Source organism: Elephas maximus, chromosome 3 (genome assembly GCF_024166365.1).
Source record: "Elephas maximus indicus isolate mEleMax1 chromosome 3, mEleMax1 primary haplotype, whole genome shotgun sequence".
NCBI classification, from domain to species: domain Eukaryota; kingdom Metazoa; phylum Chordata; class Mammalia; order Proboscidea; family Elephantidae; genus Elephas; species Elephas maximus.
In genome coordinates, this window is record NC_064821.1 from 9,804,127 (window position 1) to 9,823,057 (window position 18,931).

At 44.3% G+C, this 18,931-nt stretch overlaps 1 protein-coding gene across 2 annotated transcripts in view; it reads right to left on the reverse strand.

Moving 5' to 3' along the window:
• The window catches only part of ACSBG2 (acyl-CoA synthetase bubblegum family member 2), a 63,519-nt gene that overhangs the window by 16,713 nt on the left and 27,875 nt on the right, over positions 1 to 18,931 (reverse strand). For both annotated transcript variants that reach the window (XM_049876579.1, XM_049876578.1), the window contains exons 3-8: positions 15,284 to 15,384; positions 13,328 to 13,557; positions 9,351 to 9,439; positions 5,720 to 5,840; positions 4,254 to 4,337; positions 932 to 1,081 (exon numbers count right to left, since the gene is read on the reverse strand). In XM_049876579.1, coding sequence (XP_049732536.1) covers positions 932 to 1,081; positions 4,254 to 4,337; positions 5,720 to 5,840; positions 9,351 to 9,439; positions 13,328 to 13,557; positions 15,284 to 15,384 — 775 coding nt within the window. The remainder of the gene's footprint in view (positions 1 to 931; positions 1,082 to 4,253; positions 4,338 to 5,719; positions 5,841 to 9,350; positions 9,440 to 13,327; positions 13,558 to 15,283; positions 15,385 to 18,931) is intronic.

Sequence of the window (18,931 nt, forward strand, 5' to 3'; positions counted from 1 at the left end):
GCTTAAATGCTTGGCTGCTAACTGAGCTGCTACAGGTTGGCGTTTCAAGCCAACCAGAGGATCTGCAGAAGAAAGACCTCACCGGGTCTGCTCCTGTAAAGATTACGGCCTCGAAAACCCTACGGGGCAGTTTTACTCTGTCACATGGGGCCGCGATGAGTCGGAATCAACTCGAGGGCATCCGGTGACAACGAAAACAGGGCCCAATAACGAGTCCTTGGGTGCACAAAAGGTTAAGGACTTGGCTACTAATTGAAAGATTGGTGCTTTGAATCTAGCTGGAATTACCTCAGAAGAAAGGCCTGGCGATCTACTTCCAAAAGCTTTGAAACTCCTAGGAAGCTCGGTTCTACCCTGACACATATGGAGTTCCCACGAGTCAGAGTCAACTCGATGGCACCCAGTTTGGTTTTTGCTTTAGGGTCCGACAAGGAGTCCCTAGCTGTGCACACAGTTAAGCAGTTGGCTAAACCTAAACCAAATCCATTGCCCTTGATTCAATTCTGACTCATAGCAACCCTATAGGAAGGGGTAGAACTGCCCCATAGGGTTTCCAAGGAATGGCTGGTAGATTCGAACTGCCAACTTTTTGGTTAGCAGCCGAGCTCTTAGCCACTGAGCCACCAGGGCTCGAAGCCACTGAAAACCCTACAGAGCACCCTTCTACTCTGACACACTTGGGGTCACCATGAGTCGGAATGGACTCGACAACTGGTTTGGTTTGTTTTTTAGAGTCCAACAACAGACCCTAGATTTCAGAAAGTCTGACTCAATTCTATATACTAGGCCCCAGAACTGTGTGCTAGACCCCATAACACTGCCCTGCCCCTGTAGGTCAAGAACAAAAAAGCCCGAAGGCTACTGCTCCAGAGAGAAAGGACTTTGGACGCTACCAAGTCCGCCATCATTGCTGGGTTGAGCGAGCACTTACATTGTCATGGCTCAGCATCACGCCCTTGGGGTGGCCTGTGGTCCCCGAAGTGTAGATAACCACAGCGCACTGATTGGCCTTCTGGCTCTCGATGATCTGGTCCAGCTGGGCGTCGGGAATGCTGTTGCCAAGTTCCATGAAATCATCCCACTGTGGAAAAAAAAGATAAGCTGAGGATGGGGAGCCAGGGGGCGCTGGAATTCCTCTTCCTCAATGGGAAGATCCCTTGGTTTACGTTCAGCTGTTAACCTAAAGGTTGGTGTTTGAACCCACCCAGTGGCACCATTGAAGAAAGGCCTGGCAATCTGCTTCTGTGAAGATGGAACAGTTCTACTCTGTAACACATAAGGTCGCCGTTGAGTTGGAATCAACTTGTCGGCACCGGGTTTATTTGTTTGTTTAGGGTCCAACAAGGAGTCCCTGGGTGGTGCAAATGGTTAACAGGCTTGGCTACTAAATGAAAGGTTGGTAATTTCAGCCCAATCAGAGCTGCCTAGAAAGATAGGCCTGGTGACCTACTTCTGAAAAAATCAGCCACTGAAAACCCTATGCAGCAGTTCTCCTCTGACACACATGGGTTCGCCATAAGTCGGGGTCAACGCGATGGCAATGGGTTTGATTTTTTGGTTACTCCGAGCTTGCCCCATCAGCTTTTCCTAAGGCACAATTCTCAGAATCGACTCAGTGGCGACAGGTCCAGTCTGGCCTACTGGCATCGAGTGGGTGGAGGTCAGGGGTGCTGCTCTACATTCTACAGTGCACAGGATGCCCCCCCCAACCAAGAATTATCCAACTTCAAATGCTGACAGCACCAAGGCTGAGAAACCTTGCTGTAAATGCCACTTCTAACAAAGGAATCACAAAAGTCATCCAGATCCCAGAGGTTGGTGCCATGTCCTATGGTGGTCACTTTTAACCTCTGAAAAGTCTTACTCAGTTGGTCGTTATCCTGGGATTAGTATTTCTTAAATCAAATCAAATCAAACCCACTGCTTTTGAGTCGATTCTGACTCATAGCGACCCTAAAGGACAGAGTAGAACTGTCCCATAAGGTTTCCAAGGCTGAAATCTTTATGGAAGCAGGCTGCCACATCTTTCTCCCACAGAGCGGCTGCGGGGTTTGAACCACCAACCTTTTGGTTAGCAGCCTAGTGCTTAACCACTATATCACCAAGGCTCCTCATCATTTATTTTGTTGTTGTTGAGAACGCACATAGAAAAACATACACCAATTCAACAATTTCTACATGTACAATTCAATGACATTGATCAAATTCTTCAAGTTGTGCGACTATTCTCACCCTCCTTTTCTGAGTTGTTCTTCCCCCATTAACAAAAACTCACTGCCCCCTGAGGTTTCCATCTAACCTTTCGAGTTGCTGTTGTCAATTTGATCCCATATAGATAGTTCTTAAAAGAGCACAGTGCTCAAGACAGACACTCTTTACTAGTTAAGCTAAACCATTGTTTGGTTTTAAGAAGACTTTCAGGGGATATTATTTAAATTGGCATTTCTGTTTTCTGAAAGGTGTAAAAAGGTAGTGAATATGTTGGATGGCCAGAAAGGGTCATTGCCACTTTCCTTCTCTCCCACTTGAGTGGAGGGAAAAACGAACTCCATGGCTTTTTAAGCCTTCTGATTTGACATCGGGGTTGAGTGTGTGATCTTGGCAAATTAACAGGTTTTGTCCTGGCCCCTCACAAGCTTCCTGCCCTGGCTTCTGTGAGATTACCCATGTATCTTTCTAAAACAAACAAAGCCCAACCCTTGCTTGGCTTAAATGGGGCCCCGTTGCTTGCGATCAAACACTTGCTGACTCTAAAAGTCCCTTGGCAGAATGTATTTTTCCAGATATGACTGTGACACTTATAGGCTCACACACTCTTTCAGAACCTTGTCCCTCCTCCGTTAAGAGGTGGAGTCTAATCCCAGTTATAACAATTGGTCTCTATTTGCCTGGAGCAACAGAGGAAGGAGAGCCAGGAATAGGAAGAGGAAATGAAATGCGTGCCTAATTGCTTCCATAAACGAAAACCCCCTTTGCCATGTGACCAGAAGAACTGGATGGTGCCTGGTTACCATTACTGAACATTTTGGTCAGAGTTGATAGAAGAATCCTGATCAAAAGCGGGGAGATGTGGAACAGAACCCCAAATTCTAATGGAATCCAGACTTTCTAGAGCCATGATGGCTGGAAGTACCCCCAAAACTGTAGCCGTGAGATAATCTTTAAACCCTAAATCTTAAAGCAAAAAATTCCCCTGAAGTCTTCTTTAAACCAAAAAGTAGGTTAGTTTATTCAGTTAAGACGGTTTGCCTTGAACATCACACTGTTTTGAAGACTCATCTATACGGTTCAAACTGACAACTGCACCTGGAAATGGCAGATGGGAAACGTAGGGAGTTCATGTTAATGGGGGAGGAACAGTCCAGAAGAGGAAAGTAAGAATGGTTGCACAACTTGAAGAATGTAATCAATGTCACTGAACTGTACATACAGAAATTGTTGAATTGGTGTATGTTCTGCTGTGTATACTCTCAACAACAATAAAAGAAAAAAAAAAAAGAGGTGGAGTCTATGTCCCCTCGCCCTCGATGCCAGCAGGGCTTTTTGACTGCCTTGATGAGCAGAGTACGGCAGAATTAATGTTATGGGACTTCCAGGACTAGGTCAGAAAAGGTAAGGCAGCTCTCCCTCTCAAGGCCCTGTGGAGGGCTGAGGCACCGTAGGAGAAGAAACGCAGCTGTCCTGGCATCACTGTGCTAGAAAATCACTGCACAGATAGCAAAGGATGCTGGAGGAGCCCCAGCTACAGGGCCTGGACTAGAGTGAGGAGCGAGAGGCACTCACCACAGGTCCAAAGCTTACTATTTTACTAGTTGCCACTGAGCACGCTATGACTCACAGCAACGCCACGTGTGTCAGAGTAGAACTGTGCTCCATACGGTTTTCAATGGCTGTGAGGTTTCTGAAGTAGTTCATCAGGCCTTTCCTTCAAGGCACCTCCGAGTGGACTCCAATCTTCATGCCAGAATAAAGGGTCCCAAAGGCCCTGCCTGCTTCCACTGCTCAAGGCTCATTTCTTTTTGCAAGGCCCCCCCACCATCTTTCAAGGCTCCCCCACTCCCATCAACAGGTTCCAGATGCTTCTCTTGGAAGGCCCCGCCAACTTCCCCTTGCAAGGCCCCACACACTTCCTTTGAAAGACCACACCCACTTCCTTTGCCCCACCTGCTTCCTTTGAAAGGCCACACCCACTTCCCTTGCAAAGCCCCACCCCCCTTTGCTGGCCCACCACCTTGCCCACCTCACCCACTTACAAAGTACAGGTTGTTGCTGCTCTCCTTCACTGGCTGCTTGTACTGGATGATCGCATTTAAGGTCTCCACCTTGTTCCGTGGAATCTGAAAAAAAGTTTGTGTGGGCCCCACAGCAATCCAGCCCTGGGAATGACTGAAGCTGGGTGTGAGTCCGAAGCTTCTCAGATGCCCTCTATTCTAGCAGATCCTCAGTCTCTTTTTCCTACCCACACTGTGAAACATTGCTCTTTGTTCTGAGCTGACCTAAAACGACCTGACCATTCTCCCTCCATTACTGGGTTCTTCTGGGTGGGTATCAGTAATCTCCAATGGTTAAAGACAGACAAAGATAACAGCTTCCCTACCAGGTGGTATTTACAAGGAAAACATGACTCAGGTGGAATTATGCTACACAATCATGAAGGAAGTGATAGCTCTCCCTGGAACAGTATACTCTGTGACATTCTAGAGGTATGCTTCAGCTAACTTCTAGTTGGAGTCTAGTAACAAAACCAACCATTTCCCATCAAGACCCTGACTCGTGGAGATCCCATGTGTGTCAGAGTACAACTGTGCTCCACAGGACTTTCAGTGGCTGATTTTCCAGAATCAGATCACCAGGCCTTTCTTCCGAGGTGCCTCTGGGTAGAGTCGAACCTCCAACCTTTCAGTTAGTAGTTGAGTACATTAACTGTTCGCACTATCCAGGGACTCCTCAAGATGGAGACAGGCAACAAAAATCCTCCGTAAAACTGGCTGTACAAATGGCTGGAACCCTCTGCCCAAAAATGAAATGTAGAAGCCCCAAGACTTTCTACAACACCATACAATGATATTACAAGGGGGAAAAAAAAAGAGTAAGATAGGAGCAAAGTTTCACTGTACATGAAGAAAGCTCACCCGAGGAATGTCACTACAAAGCAAAGGAAAGTTGTAACTGAATGTTGCAACATAAAATTAAAAACAGAATGAAGGAAACACAGCTAGTAAGGAAGAGCACAAAGTAAACATACAAGCACTCAGGGAAGAGAGAGCCAGGCATCAGAAAGAGGTGAAACATGAAATGGTAGAGCTTAGGAAAGAAACAGAAGAAAAAGACAGAACCATTTCAGAAATGAAGACTATTACAAATAATGAAGAAAATTATGAGGAGCACAAGGTGAGAAATAATTAAGCTTCTAAAAGAAAAATAATAAATGGGGGGTGTATATAAAATAATAATAAATGCATTTTTAATGGAAGCTGAATAGGACATTAAGTTAATCTAAGTTGGAAATTAAACTCCTCCACCCCAGCCTATTTCCCCCAAAAGCATCTTTGCAATTTTACCAATGTGAGCTTAGAGGACTCTTACTGAACCCCTCCATGGGGCAAACCCCACCAACCCACCTCACCTTTGGCATCTACCTGCGAGCAATCAGATACCTGACCAGAACCCTGAGGTTCCCCTGGGTGACTTTGGCAGGCAGTGCTGGGTAGGGGTTTACCGAAAGGATTTTCTGTAACTGTTGGTCATTTTCAACCAGTAAGATGTTCACCTTGGCGTGATCGATAACATATTGACAGGCCTCGGGAGAGTTGGTGGCATAAATGCCAACACAGAGGCCCCTGGGAAAAGAAAAGGCACGTGTGTGTATGTGAGTGAGTACACACACACATACACACACACATCTTAAGGTGAGAATGGCCTATAAGTGGGTACGGGAGTTACACAGGTAAATTCTGAGTTTGCATTCTTGGTGTCAGCTTCCCTCCCTCAACAAGTTAACAGTGATGAAAACAACAAAATGAATATTATGAGAATGGCAGCTTCTATGATGTCATTATGACATCAGGCAATGGAACCCTCACCAAACCAAAATCAAACCCGTTGCTGTCTAGTTGATTCTGACTCACAGCTAGTAACCCTATAGGACAGAGTAGAACTATCCCATAGGGTTTCCAAGGCTGTAATCTTTATAGAAGCAGACTGCCACATCTTTCTCCCTTGGAGTGGCTAGTGGGTTCGAACCATGACCTTTTGGTTAGCAGTTGAGTGCTTAACCACCGTGCTACCAGGGCTCCTTGGAATCCTCACAGCACCTCCATTTTACAGATGAAGAAACTGAGGCTCAGGGCAGTGAAGTTGTTTTTTTCCAGGCTACACAGCAAGTAACTGTCAGAGCTGGGATTTGAACCCCACTCAACCATCTGGTCCCTTCACTCGCAGCCCTTTGTTCTTGCTTTAAACCATTCCAGTGGGTGTATGGCAGTATATCATTGTGGTTTTAATTTGCATTTCCCTGATGGCTAATGATCTTGAACATCTTTTCTGGTACTTATTGGGTAATTCCCTTTGTGGCATTCCTGTTTAAGTCTTTTTCCCATGTAAATTTTTTTTTTTTTTTGTCTTTTTATTACTGAATTGTCTAAGTTTTTTATATATTCTAGATACTGGTCACTTGCCACATACAAGTTTTAAGAATACTTTCTCCAAGTGTGAGGCTTGCCTCTTCATTTTCTTACTGGTGTCTTTTGATGAGCGGAAGTTTTTAATTTTAATGAAGTTAATTTTAACTTTTGGTGAAATTTTATCAATGTTTTCTTTATGATTTTTGCTTTCTGAGTCCTAGGAAACTTTTGGTTATCCCCAGGTTGAGAAGATATTCTCCAATGACTGTTTTTCTGGAAGGTTTATAATTTAACTTTTATGATTAGGTCTTTAATCCATCTACATTTAATTTTTTGTGTATGGTGTGAGGTAGGGATCAAGCTTCATTTACTGTCTTGTATGGATATTCAGTTGTTCCGCATCAGTGGATTACTCTGGCATCTTGGTTAAAAGTCAAAGACCACATATGTATGGGTCTATTTCTGGTTTTTCTGTTTCATTGATCTATTTGTTGTTCTTTTAGTATGGTGAGGGAGTATGCAGGTTATAATTACATGAAATAATTAGCCTCATCACTCTTTACAAGCACATACTATTTGCTAGGCACCATGCTAAGGGCTTAATAAGTATCACCTTGTTGAATCTTTATGACAGCCCTGGGAGGCATGGATTCATGTTGGTATCAGGCTTACTTTGATAGATAAGGAAACAGCGGAAGATCCAGGATTTGAACTCAGGCCTAATCTGCCACCAAGACTCAACAACTGCACCAAACCCCCTCTCCTCTTGGGTATGGTGATTCAGTCCTGGAAAATGGGGCAAATCTCTTTAGTTAGGCTTTTTTCCCAACCCACTATAAGGTGGGGGGATATATGCTCATGAAATAATTTGGAAAATAGGAAATAATGTAATATTATAAAATCCAAACCAGTTGCTGTTGAGTCAATTTGTACTCATGGCAGCCCCATGTGTGCAGAGTAGAACTGTGCTCCACAGGGTTTTCAAGGCTGTGACCTTTTGGAAGCAGATCTCCAGACCTTTCCTCTGAGGTACTTCTGGGTGGGTTTGAACGGCCAACTTTTCAGTTAGTAGTTGAGTGCTTTACCATTTGCGCCACCCAGGGACTCAAAAAAAAAAAAAAAGACTGGTGCTGCTGGTTGGGTTAGAACCACCAACCTTTAGGTTAAGTAGATGAAGGCAAACCATTTGCACCACACAGGGATCTAACATAATATTAGAGCGTCTTTAGTCTTGACGTTCAGATATAACCAATGCTAATATTTCTTTCTAGTCATTCCCTCCAGTTCCTTATGCTGGCTGTTGTTATCTTGAGTTGGATAGATCTGAGTTCAGGCCTCAGGCTCTTCCACTCAACCACTTTGTGATTCTGGGGAAACCACTTAACATCTCTAGGTCCCACATCATCTTCACCATCATTATTACTGGGGATAATAATAGTACCTACTGAATAGGTATTTTTTACTGAATAGGGCTACTGTAAGGATTCAATGAAATACCATGGCTAAAAGGCCAGCAGGTAATTACTGGTATATTATAGTTCCCATTTTTAAGCATAGTCATAAACATACAGCGCATAAATATTCTCCACCTGCCATTTTCCCCTCTTATAACACAGAAAATGTTTAAAGTGTGCTCTTCAAAGCCGTCATTTCCAACTCCTGCCTAGTACTCCATCCAGAAGGCATCCCACGGGTCTATCTCCAGTTGCTGAACACTTAGATTATTCCCAGTTTTTTACCACCACCAATAACACTAGCAAGAAACATGTTCGTGTATGAAGCTTATATTTATCTCTCTCTCTTTTTTTTTTTTTTTGGCAATGTCTAGAGATATTTTGGTTGCCATGACTGGGGAGGGGGGTGCTACTGGCATCTAGTGGGCAGAAGCCAGGGATGCTGCTCTAGGTCTACAATGCACAGGACAGCCCCCTACAACAGAGAGTGACCTGGCCCCAAATGTCAGTAGTGCCAAGAGGGGGAGAAACCCCAAGGTAAACGAAGACCATTGATCTTTTTCTTTTAGGGGTCACCTGCAGGCCCAAGCACTAAACATGGCAAGTTCACATCAGTTTTTCTCACCTGGCTTCAAAACACTTAGGACAGGATGACCACACCTGTGTTCTAACTTCTGGTCTGGTCAATCACCATTCACTTAATTACTTAACTGAGCTACCTGGTGAACCAGCCCTGAAGGTGAACAAAACACATTCCCTGCCTGCGGGGCGCTTAATATCAGGGCACGTCAGCCCCTTGCCAACTCCCAGCTGCAATCAGAGAAGTTTCCCCCTTTTATTTGTTTATTTATTTTTAAGAGCCATTCAGATCTGGATTCAAGTTCTGGCTCTATTGCTCACAGGCTGCATAAGCCTCAGTTTTTTCATCTGTAAGTAGGGAATTACAGGACCCAGTTCACATTGCTGTTGTGAGGTTTTACAGGAGCATAATGACTAGCACATAATCAGAAATCTCTAAATGTTATCTGTGATTGTTAGTTGATTTGTGAAAATTCTGCAGCTGAAGAAAAAAGAAGTCTAAAACCTCTGATCTAATGGATGCTATTACCTATGGCCCATGACCCGAATAACTTGTTTGTGTGTCCATTTTGCCTGCTAACCTGGGGCTCCACCTGAAATTTCTTTTCACATCTCAGTGTGAACCACCCCAGGGGTGCCAGGCCCAGAGTAGTACCTTGTCAACATTCACCATGAACCAAACCGATGGTCTTACCCTGCTAAGATGGCGCCAATAGCAGCAATAAACCACTCAGCTGAGTTAAAACCCAGAATGCCAACTGCGTTGAAGCGCTTCAAGCCCAGCTGGAAAGGCAAAAACAAACAGAAAACATAAACATGGAGATGTTTTGCTTCTGGGTGTACTGTCATTGGGACATGTAAAAGCAAAGTCAAAAGCACACACAGTCACTTGGGGGGAAGCCACTGTTGAACTTAAAATCTGGGGTGTGGCAATTTTGTGAATATATAAGGGTTCTCTACCTCCATCTACCTACCAGTACCAGTTGCCATTGAGTTGGTTCCAACTTACGGCAACCCCATGTGTGTCAAAGTAGCACTGTGTTCCTTAGGGTTTTCAATGGCTGAGTTTTTGGAAGTAGCTCAATAAGCCTTTCTTCTAAGGTGCCGCCGCGTGGACTTGAACCACTAACCTTTTGGTCAGTAGTCAAGCACTTTAACGGCTTGCATCACCCAGGGACTCCCGATGAGTACACTAAGAGTTGGGAATCATGGGGGCCATCTTAGAATTCTCTCTACCCTGCCTATCAAATTTGCCAAGATTAACATTTTTGATAATATAATGTTAGCAAAAATACAGGTAAACAGATTTTCTCATACATGGTGAGTGAGTATATAGAGACAACATTTTCGTAGGAATTATCCTACAGAGGAGGATCACTGTGGCACTATTATGGTAGCAAAAGGCAAGAAACAACTTCAATACCTGTCAGTGGGGGCTGGTAAGTCCATTCTGTTATGTACATATTTCCAGTCATTGTAAAGAATAAGGATTTTTTTTTTTTTATGCACCGATATGGAAAGATCTCAGAGTGTAGTAGGCAGCCTCCAAGTTGGCCCCCAAAGATTCTCACATCCTGGTATTTATGCTCTTGTATAATCCCCTCCTACATTACATCCAGGCTGGTCTGTGTAACCAATCAGATGTGGAAGAAGTGATGATCACATTATAAAAGATACTGCAGTTCCCATTTTGGTTGCTCTCTCTCTTTGGCATCACTCATTCTTGGGGAAGTTGGCTGCCATGTTGTGAGGACACTCAAGCAGTCTTATGGAGAGGACCATGGAGTGAGGAACTGAGGCCTCCTGCCAACAGCCAGCCTCATGTGTGAGCTTAGGAGCAGATCCTCCAGCCACGGTCAAGCCTTCACATGATGCAGCCCTGGCCGACAACTTGACTGTAACCTCATGAGAGACCCTGAGCCAGAACTACTCAGCTAATCTCCTGGATTCTGGACCCACAGAACCCGTGCCATGATAAATATTGTTTTAGACCACTAAGTTTTGGGGTAATTTGTTATGCAGCAATAGTTAACAAATACATAGAGACACATACTATGTTAAGGGAAAAAAGTAAAATACAGAATACTGGGTGTACTACGCTACCATGTGTGTAAAAATTCGCATATACAAAAATATACAATATATGAAACTAAAAACCAAACCTATTGCCATCGAGTTGATTCCAACTCATGGTGACCCCATGTGTTACAGAGGAGAAGTGCTTCATAGGGGTTTCTTGGCTGTAATCTTTACAGAAACAGATCGCCAGGCCTTTCCTCCATGGTGCCACTTGGGTGGGTTCAAATCACAAACTTTTCGGTTAACAGCCAAGCACAAACCGTTTGCGCCACCCATGGAACTATATCATATATACCAGGGCTTCCAGCTGGTTCGTGCCAGTTTGAACCCCTGCTGAGAATCTGCATTTCTAACAAGTTGATCTGATGCATTGAACACTAATGACTGCAGCCCAGATGAGTTGTGGAATGACATCAAGGACATCATACATGAAGAAAGCAAGAGGTCATTAAAAAGATAAAAAAAAAAAAAAAAGATAGGAAAGAAAAAATAAAAGACCAAAATGGATGTCAGAAGAGACTCTGAAACTTGCTCTTGAACATCGAGTAGCTACAGTGAAAGGAAAAATGATGAAGTAAAAGAGTTGAACAGAAGATTTCAAAAGGTGGCTCAAGAAGACAAAGTAAAGTATTACAATGACATATGTAAAGAGCTGGAGGTGGAAAACCAAAAGGGAAGAACACGCTCGGTGTTTCTCAAGCTGAAGGAACTGAAGAAAAAATTCAAGCCTCAACTTGCAATAGTGAAGGATTCTATGGGGAAAATATTAAATGACGCAGGAAGCATCAAAAGAAGGTGGAAGGAATACACAGAGTCACTGTACCAAAAAGAATTGGTCGACATTTAACTGTTTCAGGAGGTACCATATAAGCAGGATCCGATGGTACTGAAGGAAGAAGTCCAAGCTGCACTGAAGGCTCTGGCAAAAATCAAGGCTCCAGGAATTGACGGAACACCAATAGAGACGTTTCAACAAACAGATGCAGCACTGGAAGTGTTTACTCGTCTATGCCAAGAAATTTGGAAGACAGCTTCCTGGCCAACCGACTAGAAGATATCTATGTTTATGCCTATTCCCAAGAAAGGTGATCCCACCAAATGCGGAAATTATCGAACAATATCATTAATATCACAAGCAAGTAAAATTTTCCTGAAGATCATTCAAAAATGGCTGTAGTAGTATATTGACAGGGAACTGCCAGAAATTCAGGCTGGTTTCAGAAGAGGACATGGAACCAGGGATATCATTGCTGATGTCAGATGGATCCTGGCTGAAAGCAGAGAATACCAGAAGGATGTTTACCTCTGTTTCATTGACTATGCAAAGGCATTTGAGTGTGTGGATCATAACAAATTATGGGTAATATCGCAAAGAATGGGAATTCCAGAACACCTAATTGTGCTCATGAGCAACCTGTATGTGGGTCAAGAGGCAGTCGTTCGAACAGAACAAGGTGATGCTGCATGGTTTAAAATTAGGAAAGGTGTGCGTCAGGGTTGTATCCTTTCACCATACCTATTCAACCTGTGTGCTGAGCAACTAATCCAAGAAGCTGGACTCTATGAAGAAGAATGGGGCATCAGGATTAGAGGAAGACTCATTAACAACCTTCAATATGCAGATGACACAACCTTGCTTGCTGAAAGGGCAGAGGACTTGAAGCACTTACTGATGAAGATCAAAGACCACAGCCTTCAGTATGGATTACATCTCAACATAAAGAAAACAAAAATCCTCACAACTGGACCAATGAGCAACGTCATGATAAACGGAGAAAAGATTGAAGTTGTCAAGGATTTCATTTTACTCGGATCCACAATCCACACAGCAGTCAAGAAATCAAACCATGCACTGCATTGGGCAAATGGGATGCAAAAGACCTCAAGTGTTGAAAAGCAAAGATGTCGCCTTGCAGACTAAGGTACGCCTGACCCAAGCCATGGTATTTTCAATCGCATCATATGCATGTGAAAGCTGGACAATGAATAAGGAAGACCGAAGAAGAGCTGACGCCTTTGAATTGTGGTGTTGGTGAAGAATACTGAATATACCATGGACTGCCAGAAGACCGAACAAATCTGTCTCAGAAGTGCAGCCAGAATGCTCCTTGGGACCAAGGGTGGTGAGACTGCGTGATAGATACTTTGGACATGTTGTCAGGAGGGATCAGTCCCTGGAGAAGGACATCATGCTTGGTAAAATAGAGGGTCAGTGAAAAAGAGGAAGACCCTCAATGAGGTGGATTGACACAGTGGCTGCAACAATGCACTCAAGCAGGCAGAGCAACAATTGTGAGGATGATGTAGGACCAGACAGTGTTTTATTCTGTTGTGCATAGGGTTGCTGTGAGCCAGAACCGACTCAACAGCACCTAACAACAACAACTAACCTAAAGGCAGTTTGAACCCACCCAATGGTGCCACAGAAGAAGGAAAGCCAAGATCACCCCATGGTGTTCTATTCTGCAACACATGGGGTTGCCCTGAGGCAGCACTGACTTGATGGCAATGTGTTTTGTTTTCTTTTTGTCTGCGTGACCTATTCTGAATGAACAATTGAACAAGTGATAAGTGAACGAATGACTCATTTACCTTGAGCAAGGCTTTTGCAGCTTTCCGGCAAGCCTTGTAGTACTGGTTGTAATTCAGAAACTCCCATTCGTCATTGTTCCTTGTTGCGAGGGCTGGATAAGTCCCGAAGCGCTCGGCTGACTCCCGGAAAAATTCTGGAATGGTCATCGGGGCCTCGTGGCCCGGCCCATGCTTTGTTAACCTCAAAAGGACTTCTCCATCACGATGGATGGTCCACAGCCGAAGAGCATCTGCAGACAGTCACCAAACAGTCACCAGGGCTTGGGTGGTAAAAGTTTTAATGCATTTAATAACTTTTGGGGGTTCTTTTGGATCTCAGGTGTGGAGTATTGAATTAATCAAAAACAACAAAAAACCCAAACCCATTACCAGTGAGTCCATTCTGACTCACGGTGACCCCACGTGTTACAGAGTAGAACCACTCCATAAAGTTTTCTTGGCTGTCATCCTTAAGGAAGCAGATTGCCAGGACTTTCTTCCACAGTACTGCTGGGTGGGTTTGAACCGCCAACCTTTAGGTTAGTAGTCGGCAAACTGGTTTCACCACCTAGGGCCTATGATTTAATCATGTTCCTTGGGTAAAGGCATATGGTCAATGCTGGTCCATTTAAGCTTCCTCTCTCTTTTTCATTTACCCCTTTGATGATGTATAATGAAAATCTTCATGCTTTCAAGAATGCTGAGAGATTGTATAGTGAACACCTGTTTACTACAGGTAGTAGACCACCACCTCGATTCCACAGCTACGAACATTTTTATATTTGCTTTGTCATGTATCTATCCATTCATCCCTCTGTTCGTCTATCATCCCTGGGTGCCAAACAGTTAAGTGCTCAGCTGTTAACCAAAAACTGAGCTTTCCATAGCTTGCCTCTGGCAGACTTCCTGCTGCGGGGGACTGTCCCCAAACCAGACTGCCTATGCTTCAGCTCCAATAAATTGCTTGTTGTGCAACGATGCTACCTCATGGTCATATTTTTTTCCTTGCTCAGCCCTGGACTCCCTCAAACTCACTCCAGCCCTCCAATTCCCCCACAAGACGAGTCAGCATTGGGAGTCAGTGCCCGCTTACAACAAACGATGGTTCTTGTTGCTGAGTTGATTCCGACTCAGGGTGACCCCGTGTGTACAGAGTAGAACTGTGCTCCTTAGGGCTTTCAAAGCTGTGACCTTTCAAAAGCAGATCACCAGGCCTTTCTTCCAAGGTGCCTCTGGGTGGGTTCAAACCCTCCTGCCTTTCAGCTAGCAGTCAAATGCTTAACCATTTGCACTACCCAGGGACTTCTCCAACAAACTGCCTAGTGGGAATGGAGGCAAAGGGAGGAGAAAAATATCTAAGAAATCAATGAGCAGTCCATCATACACCCCACCACCCCCTGGCCCAGCATCTAGTGTGAAACAGGAGGGAGGGGAGAAGCTTTAAATGGGACAGAAATGTAGAGGGACATCACTGGGATACTGACTGGGACACTTTAATGACCAAAATGGATTTTGAAAATTACTACCATTTGAGAGTGACTCTAAAAGTTACCAAAGAGCCCTGGTGGCACAATAGTTGAGTGCTCAGCTGCTAACCAAAAAGTCGGCAGTTTGAACCCACCAGCTGCTCCGAGGGAGAAAGACCTGGTTGTCTGCTCCCAAAAAGATTACAGCCTAGAAAACCCTGTGGGGCAGTTCTACTCTGTCACATGGGGTCGATGAGCTGGAATCGACTCTTCAGCCACAGACATGGTTGTTTTTGGTTTTATAAAAGTTGCCGATGCTGTCAACATTTCATCCAAGGTTGAAAAAGGACACTTGTGAAACAGAATGAGTGGAGGTGCTTCAGGATCACAGGGTGCCTCAAGTTTCGTTTGTGCAGTAGGACGGTTACAAGGTAAAGATAACAAGTTATCACTGTTATTATGGAGTCCCCGGGGGTTGTTTCTCATCTAGGCAGTCTCTACCACAACATACCTTGTGCTTTATTCATGCCTTCTTCTAGGACTTCAGCTTCCTCTTCTTGAGTTGTTGAGGTTCCAGCCCTTTCAGATTCACGGAGCACATTCTTCACAGTACTGCAAGGCAAAAAGCAGGCGACTTAGCAGGGCTGGCAAACAGGCTGCATATCCGAGGCCAGCTCCCATCAGCTGGTAATTTCTGCCTAGAATTCGGAGATTGTTTAGTCATGCCTGTCCTGGGTCTAGGAGAAGAGGAGAGTGGTTTGTATGCCAGATATAAGGGCAGTTGTAAAGTCTAGAGAATACTGAATGTGAGTGAGTTTCCAGAAGACTGTCTTAAAAGATCAGATTATAAGGGCCAAGTTTATACATAACCCTGTGGGTGAGAAAAGATTTTGAAGTCTCCCAAGGAAAAGGTACTTTCAAGGGAACATACATCTGCTGTAGTCTGCTTGCCTTAAGGATAACATAACATGAAAACCCAAAGGGCACAAAAGAATACAGGATGAATCTTGCATAGACATGTTTTTAATTTTCTACATGGCAAAGAACACCATAAACAAAATCAAAATGTAAGCAAAACAGCAAACTTGAAAAAAATATGTGCAATATATCTGATAGATAAAGGCCTGATTTCCTTAATACGTAAAAAGCTCTGATGAATCAATAAGAAAAAGACCAATAAGCCAGTGGGAAAATGGCTGAAGGACATGGACATATATTTTTCTATAAACAAAATTAAAAAGGCTTTTAAAAAGCAGGAAAACACACTCAATCTCAGCCATGAGAGAAATACAATAGAAAATATCATGATGCAATTTTCACCTATGAGATTAAGATCAAAACGGTTGATAATACCTAACATTAGTAAGGATGTGGGGAAACAGGTACTCTCACACATTGTAGTAAAAACTGTATGGAGCCCATCTGGAGAACACTTGTCAGTAATCAGACTTAAGATCACATGGTGTTTCACCCAACCTGAAGGTCAGTGGTGGTCTTGGCTACCCAAGATCCTTGTCCCCTCATTTAAATGACCCTGTTAGTGTACAAAGACTTTTGTACTTGATGAGGGAAAATCACCTTGTTTGATTCTCAATTTGTTAATTTTATGTTGTTATTGTTAGGTGCCATCGAGTCAGTTCCAACTCATAGGGACCTTACGTACAACAAACGAAACACTGCCTGGTCCTGCGCCATCCTCACGATCCTTGCTATGTTTGAGACCATTGTTGCAGCCACTGTGTCAATCCATCTTGTTGAGGGCCTTTCCTCTTTTTTGCTAACCCTCTATATTAATTCTATAAATCTATTAAACAACAACCTTCTAAACACATAACACAAATATATCATTACGTACATGTTTGGAGGAAGGTTGTTTCATGAGTTTATGAGCTGAACAAATCAAGATTTCCCAAGCCTTTCAACACTGTGGTTGTTAGCTACCACCGAATCTGTCCCAACTCATGGTGACCCATCCATGCACAACGGGATGAAACACTGCCCAGTCCCGCACCATCCCTATCATCAGTTGTGACCCATGAGGTTTTCATTGGCTGATTTTTGGAAGTTGATCACCAGCCTTTCTTCCTAGTCCATCTTAGTCTGGAAGCTCTGCCGAAACCTGTTCAGCGTCCTAGCAACATGCAAGCCTTCACTGACAGATGGGTGGTGACTGTGATTATCGACTCATAGTGACCCACGTAAATAGGGTTTTCTTGGCTATAATTTTTTTTTTTTAATAATTCTAAACCACTCAGAGTTGCCCAAAGCTGAGACTGGCTGCCTTGACAGATAGTGAGCCCCCTGTCACTGGAGGTATGTGAGCAGATGGGCATGTTATGGAGAGATCGATGAGCTGGGTGACTTTCAGGGCCCCCCCCAACTCAGATTCCTATGGTCTGTGAATGGAGATGGCAGACGGAGAACTAGAAAGAGACAACAGACATCTTGGTGAGTTGGTGAGAGAAGCGTCTGGGCCGGAGGGCAGGCTGGCCCCAGCGGCCTGTGCTAGGACAGACTGTCAGACCTCAGGACAGCTGGTCGCTGAGCTGAGCTGAGTACCTGTCTCACTAGCTGGCATTGTGTGTTTGCTCATCTAACCTCATATCTGGGTTCATTTCGCTGTCATCATTGGGCCTGGACAACTCCATCCATAGCAATCACTAAGTAAATCGAGTACTTGCCATAGACCAGGCACTGTGCAATTTACAGCAACCTGTGAGGTGGGCTCTAGCCTCTACCCATGTTACAGACAGGTTAAGTGGCTTGCCCAAAGTCACACAGCTTGTAAGTGATGGAGCTGGGATTTGGACCCTAGTGGTCCAGTACCAGCCGCCCAGTACTCTGCCCCTTCTTCTTTTTGTTTTTCTGGGTTTTTTTGTGATATTGGTTACCAACCCCATGACATGTCAACACTCTCCCTTTTCGATCTTAGGTTCCCCATTACCAGCTTTTCTGTCCCCTCCTGCCTTCTAGTCCTTGCCCCTGGGCTGGCGTGCCCCTTTAGTCTCATCTTGTGTTATAGGCTTGTCCAATCCTATAACAGGTAAACCTCAGGAGTGAATTCACTGTGCCGAGCTGAAAGGGTGTATGGGGGCCATACTCTCGAAATTTCTCCAGTCTTCGTCGGGCCAGTAAGTCTGGTCTTTTTTCCTGAGTTAGGATTTTGTTCTACATTTTTCTCCAGCTCTGTCTGGGACCCTCTATTGTGATCCCTGTCAGAGCAGTCAGTGGTGGTGGCCGGGCATCCAGTTGCGCCGGACCCAGTCTAGTGGAGGCTGTGATAGTCGTGGTCCATCAGTCCTTTGATCAATCCCTCCCCCGTGTCCTTGGTTTTCTTCAGTCTCCCCTGCTCCTGAGGGGGTGAGACCAGTGGAGTATCTTAGGTGGTCACGTATAAGCTTTTAAGACCCCAGACGCTACTCACCAAAGTAGAATGTAGAACATTTTCCTTATAAACTATGTTACTCGGCTGTAATCTTTGTGTTGTTGTTGTTAGGTGCCGTCGAGTCGGTTCCAACTCATAGCGACCCTGTGCACAACAGAATGAAACACTGCCCGGTCCTGCGCCATCCTTACAATCGTTGTTATGCTTGAGCTCATTGTTGCAGCCACTGTGTCAATCCACCTCGTTGAGGGTCTTCCTCTTTTCTACTGACCCTGTATTTTGCCAAGCATGATGTCCTTCTCCAGGGACTGATCCTTCCTGACAACGTGTCCAAAGTATGCAAGACGCAGTCTCACCATCCTTGCTTCTAAGGAGCATTCTGGTTGTACTTCTTCTAAGACAGATTTGTTCGTTCTTTTGGCAGTCCGTGGTATACGCAACATTCTTCACCAACACCACAATTCGAAGGCGTCAATTCTTCTTCCATCTTCCTTATTCATTGTCCAGCTTTCACATGCATATGATGCAATTGAAAATACCATGGCTTGGGTCAGGCGCACCCTAGTCTTCAAGATGACATCTTTGCTCTTCAACTCTTTAAAGAGGTCCTTTGCAGCAGATTGGTCCAATGCAACACGGCTTTTGATTTCTCGACTGCTGTTTCCAAGTAAAATGAAACCCTTGACAACTTCAATCTTTTCTCCGTTTATCATGATGTTGCTCATTGGTCCAGTTGTGAGGATTTTTGTTTTCTTTATGTTGAGGTGCAATCCA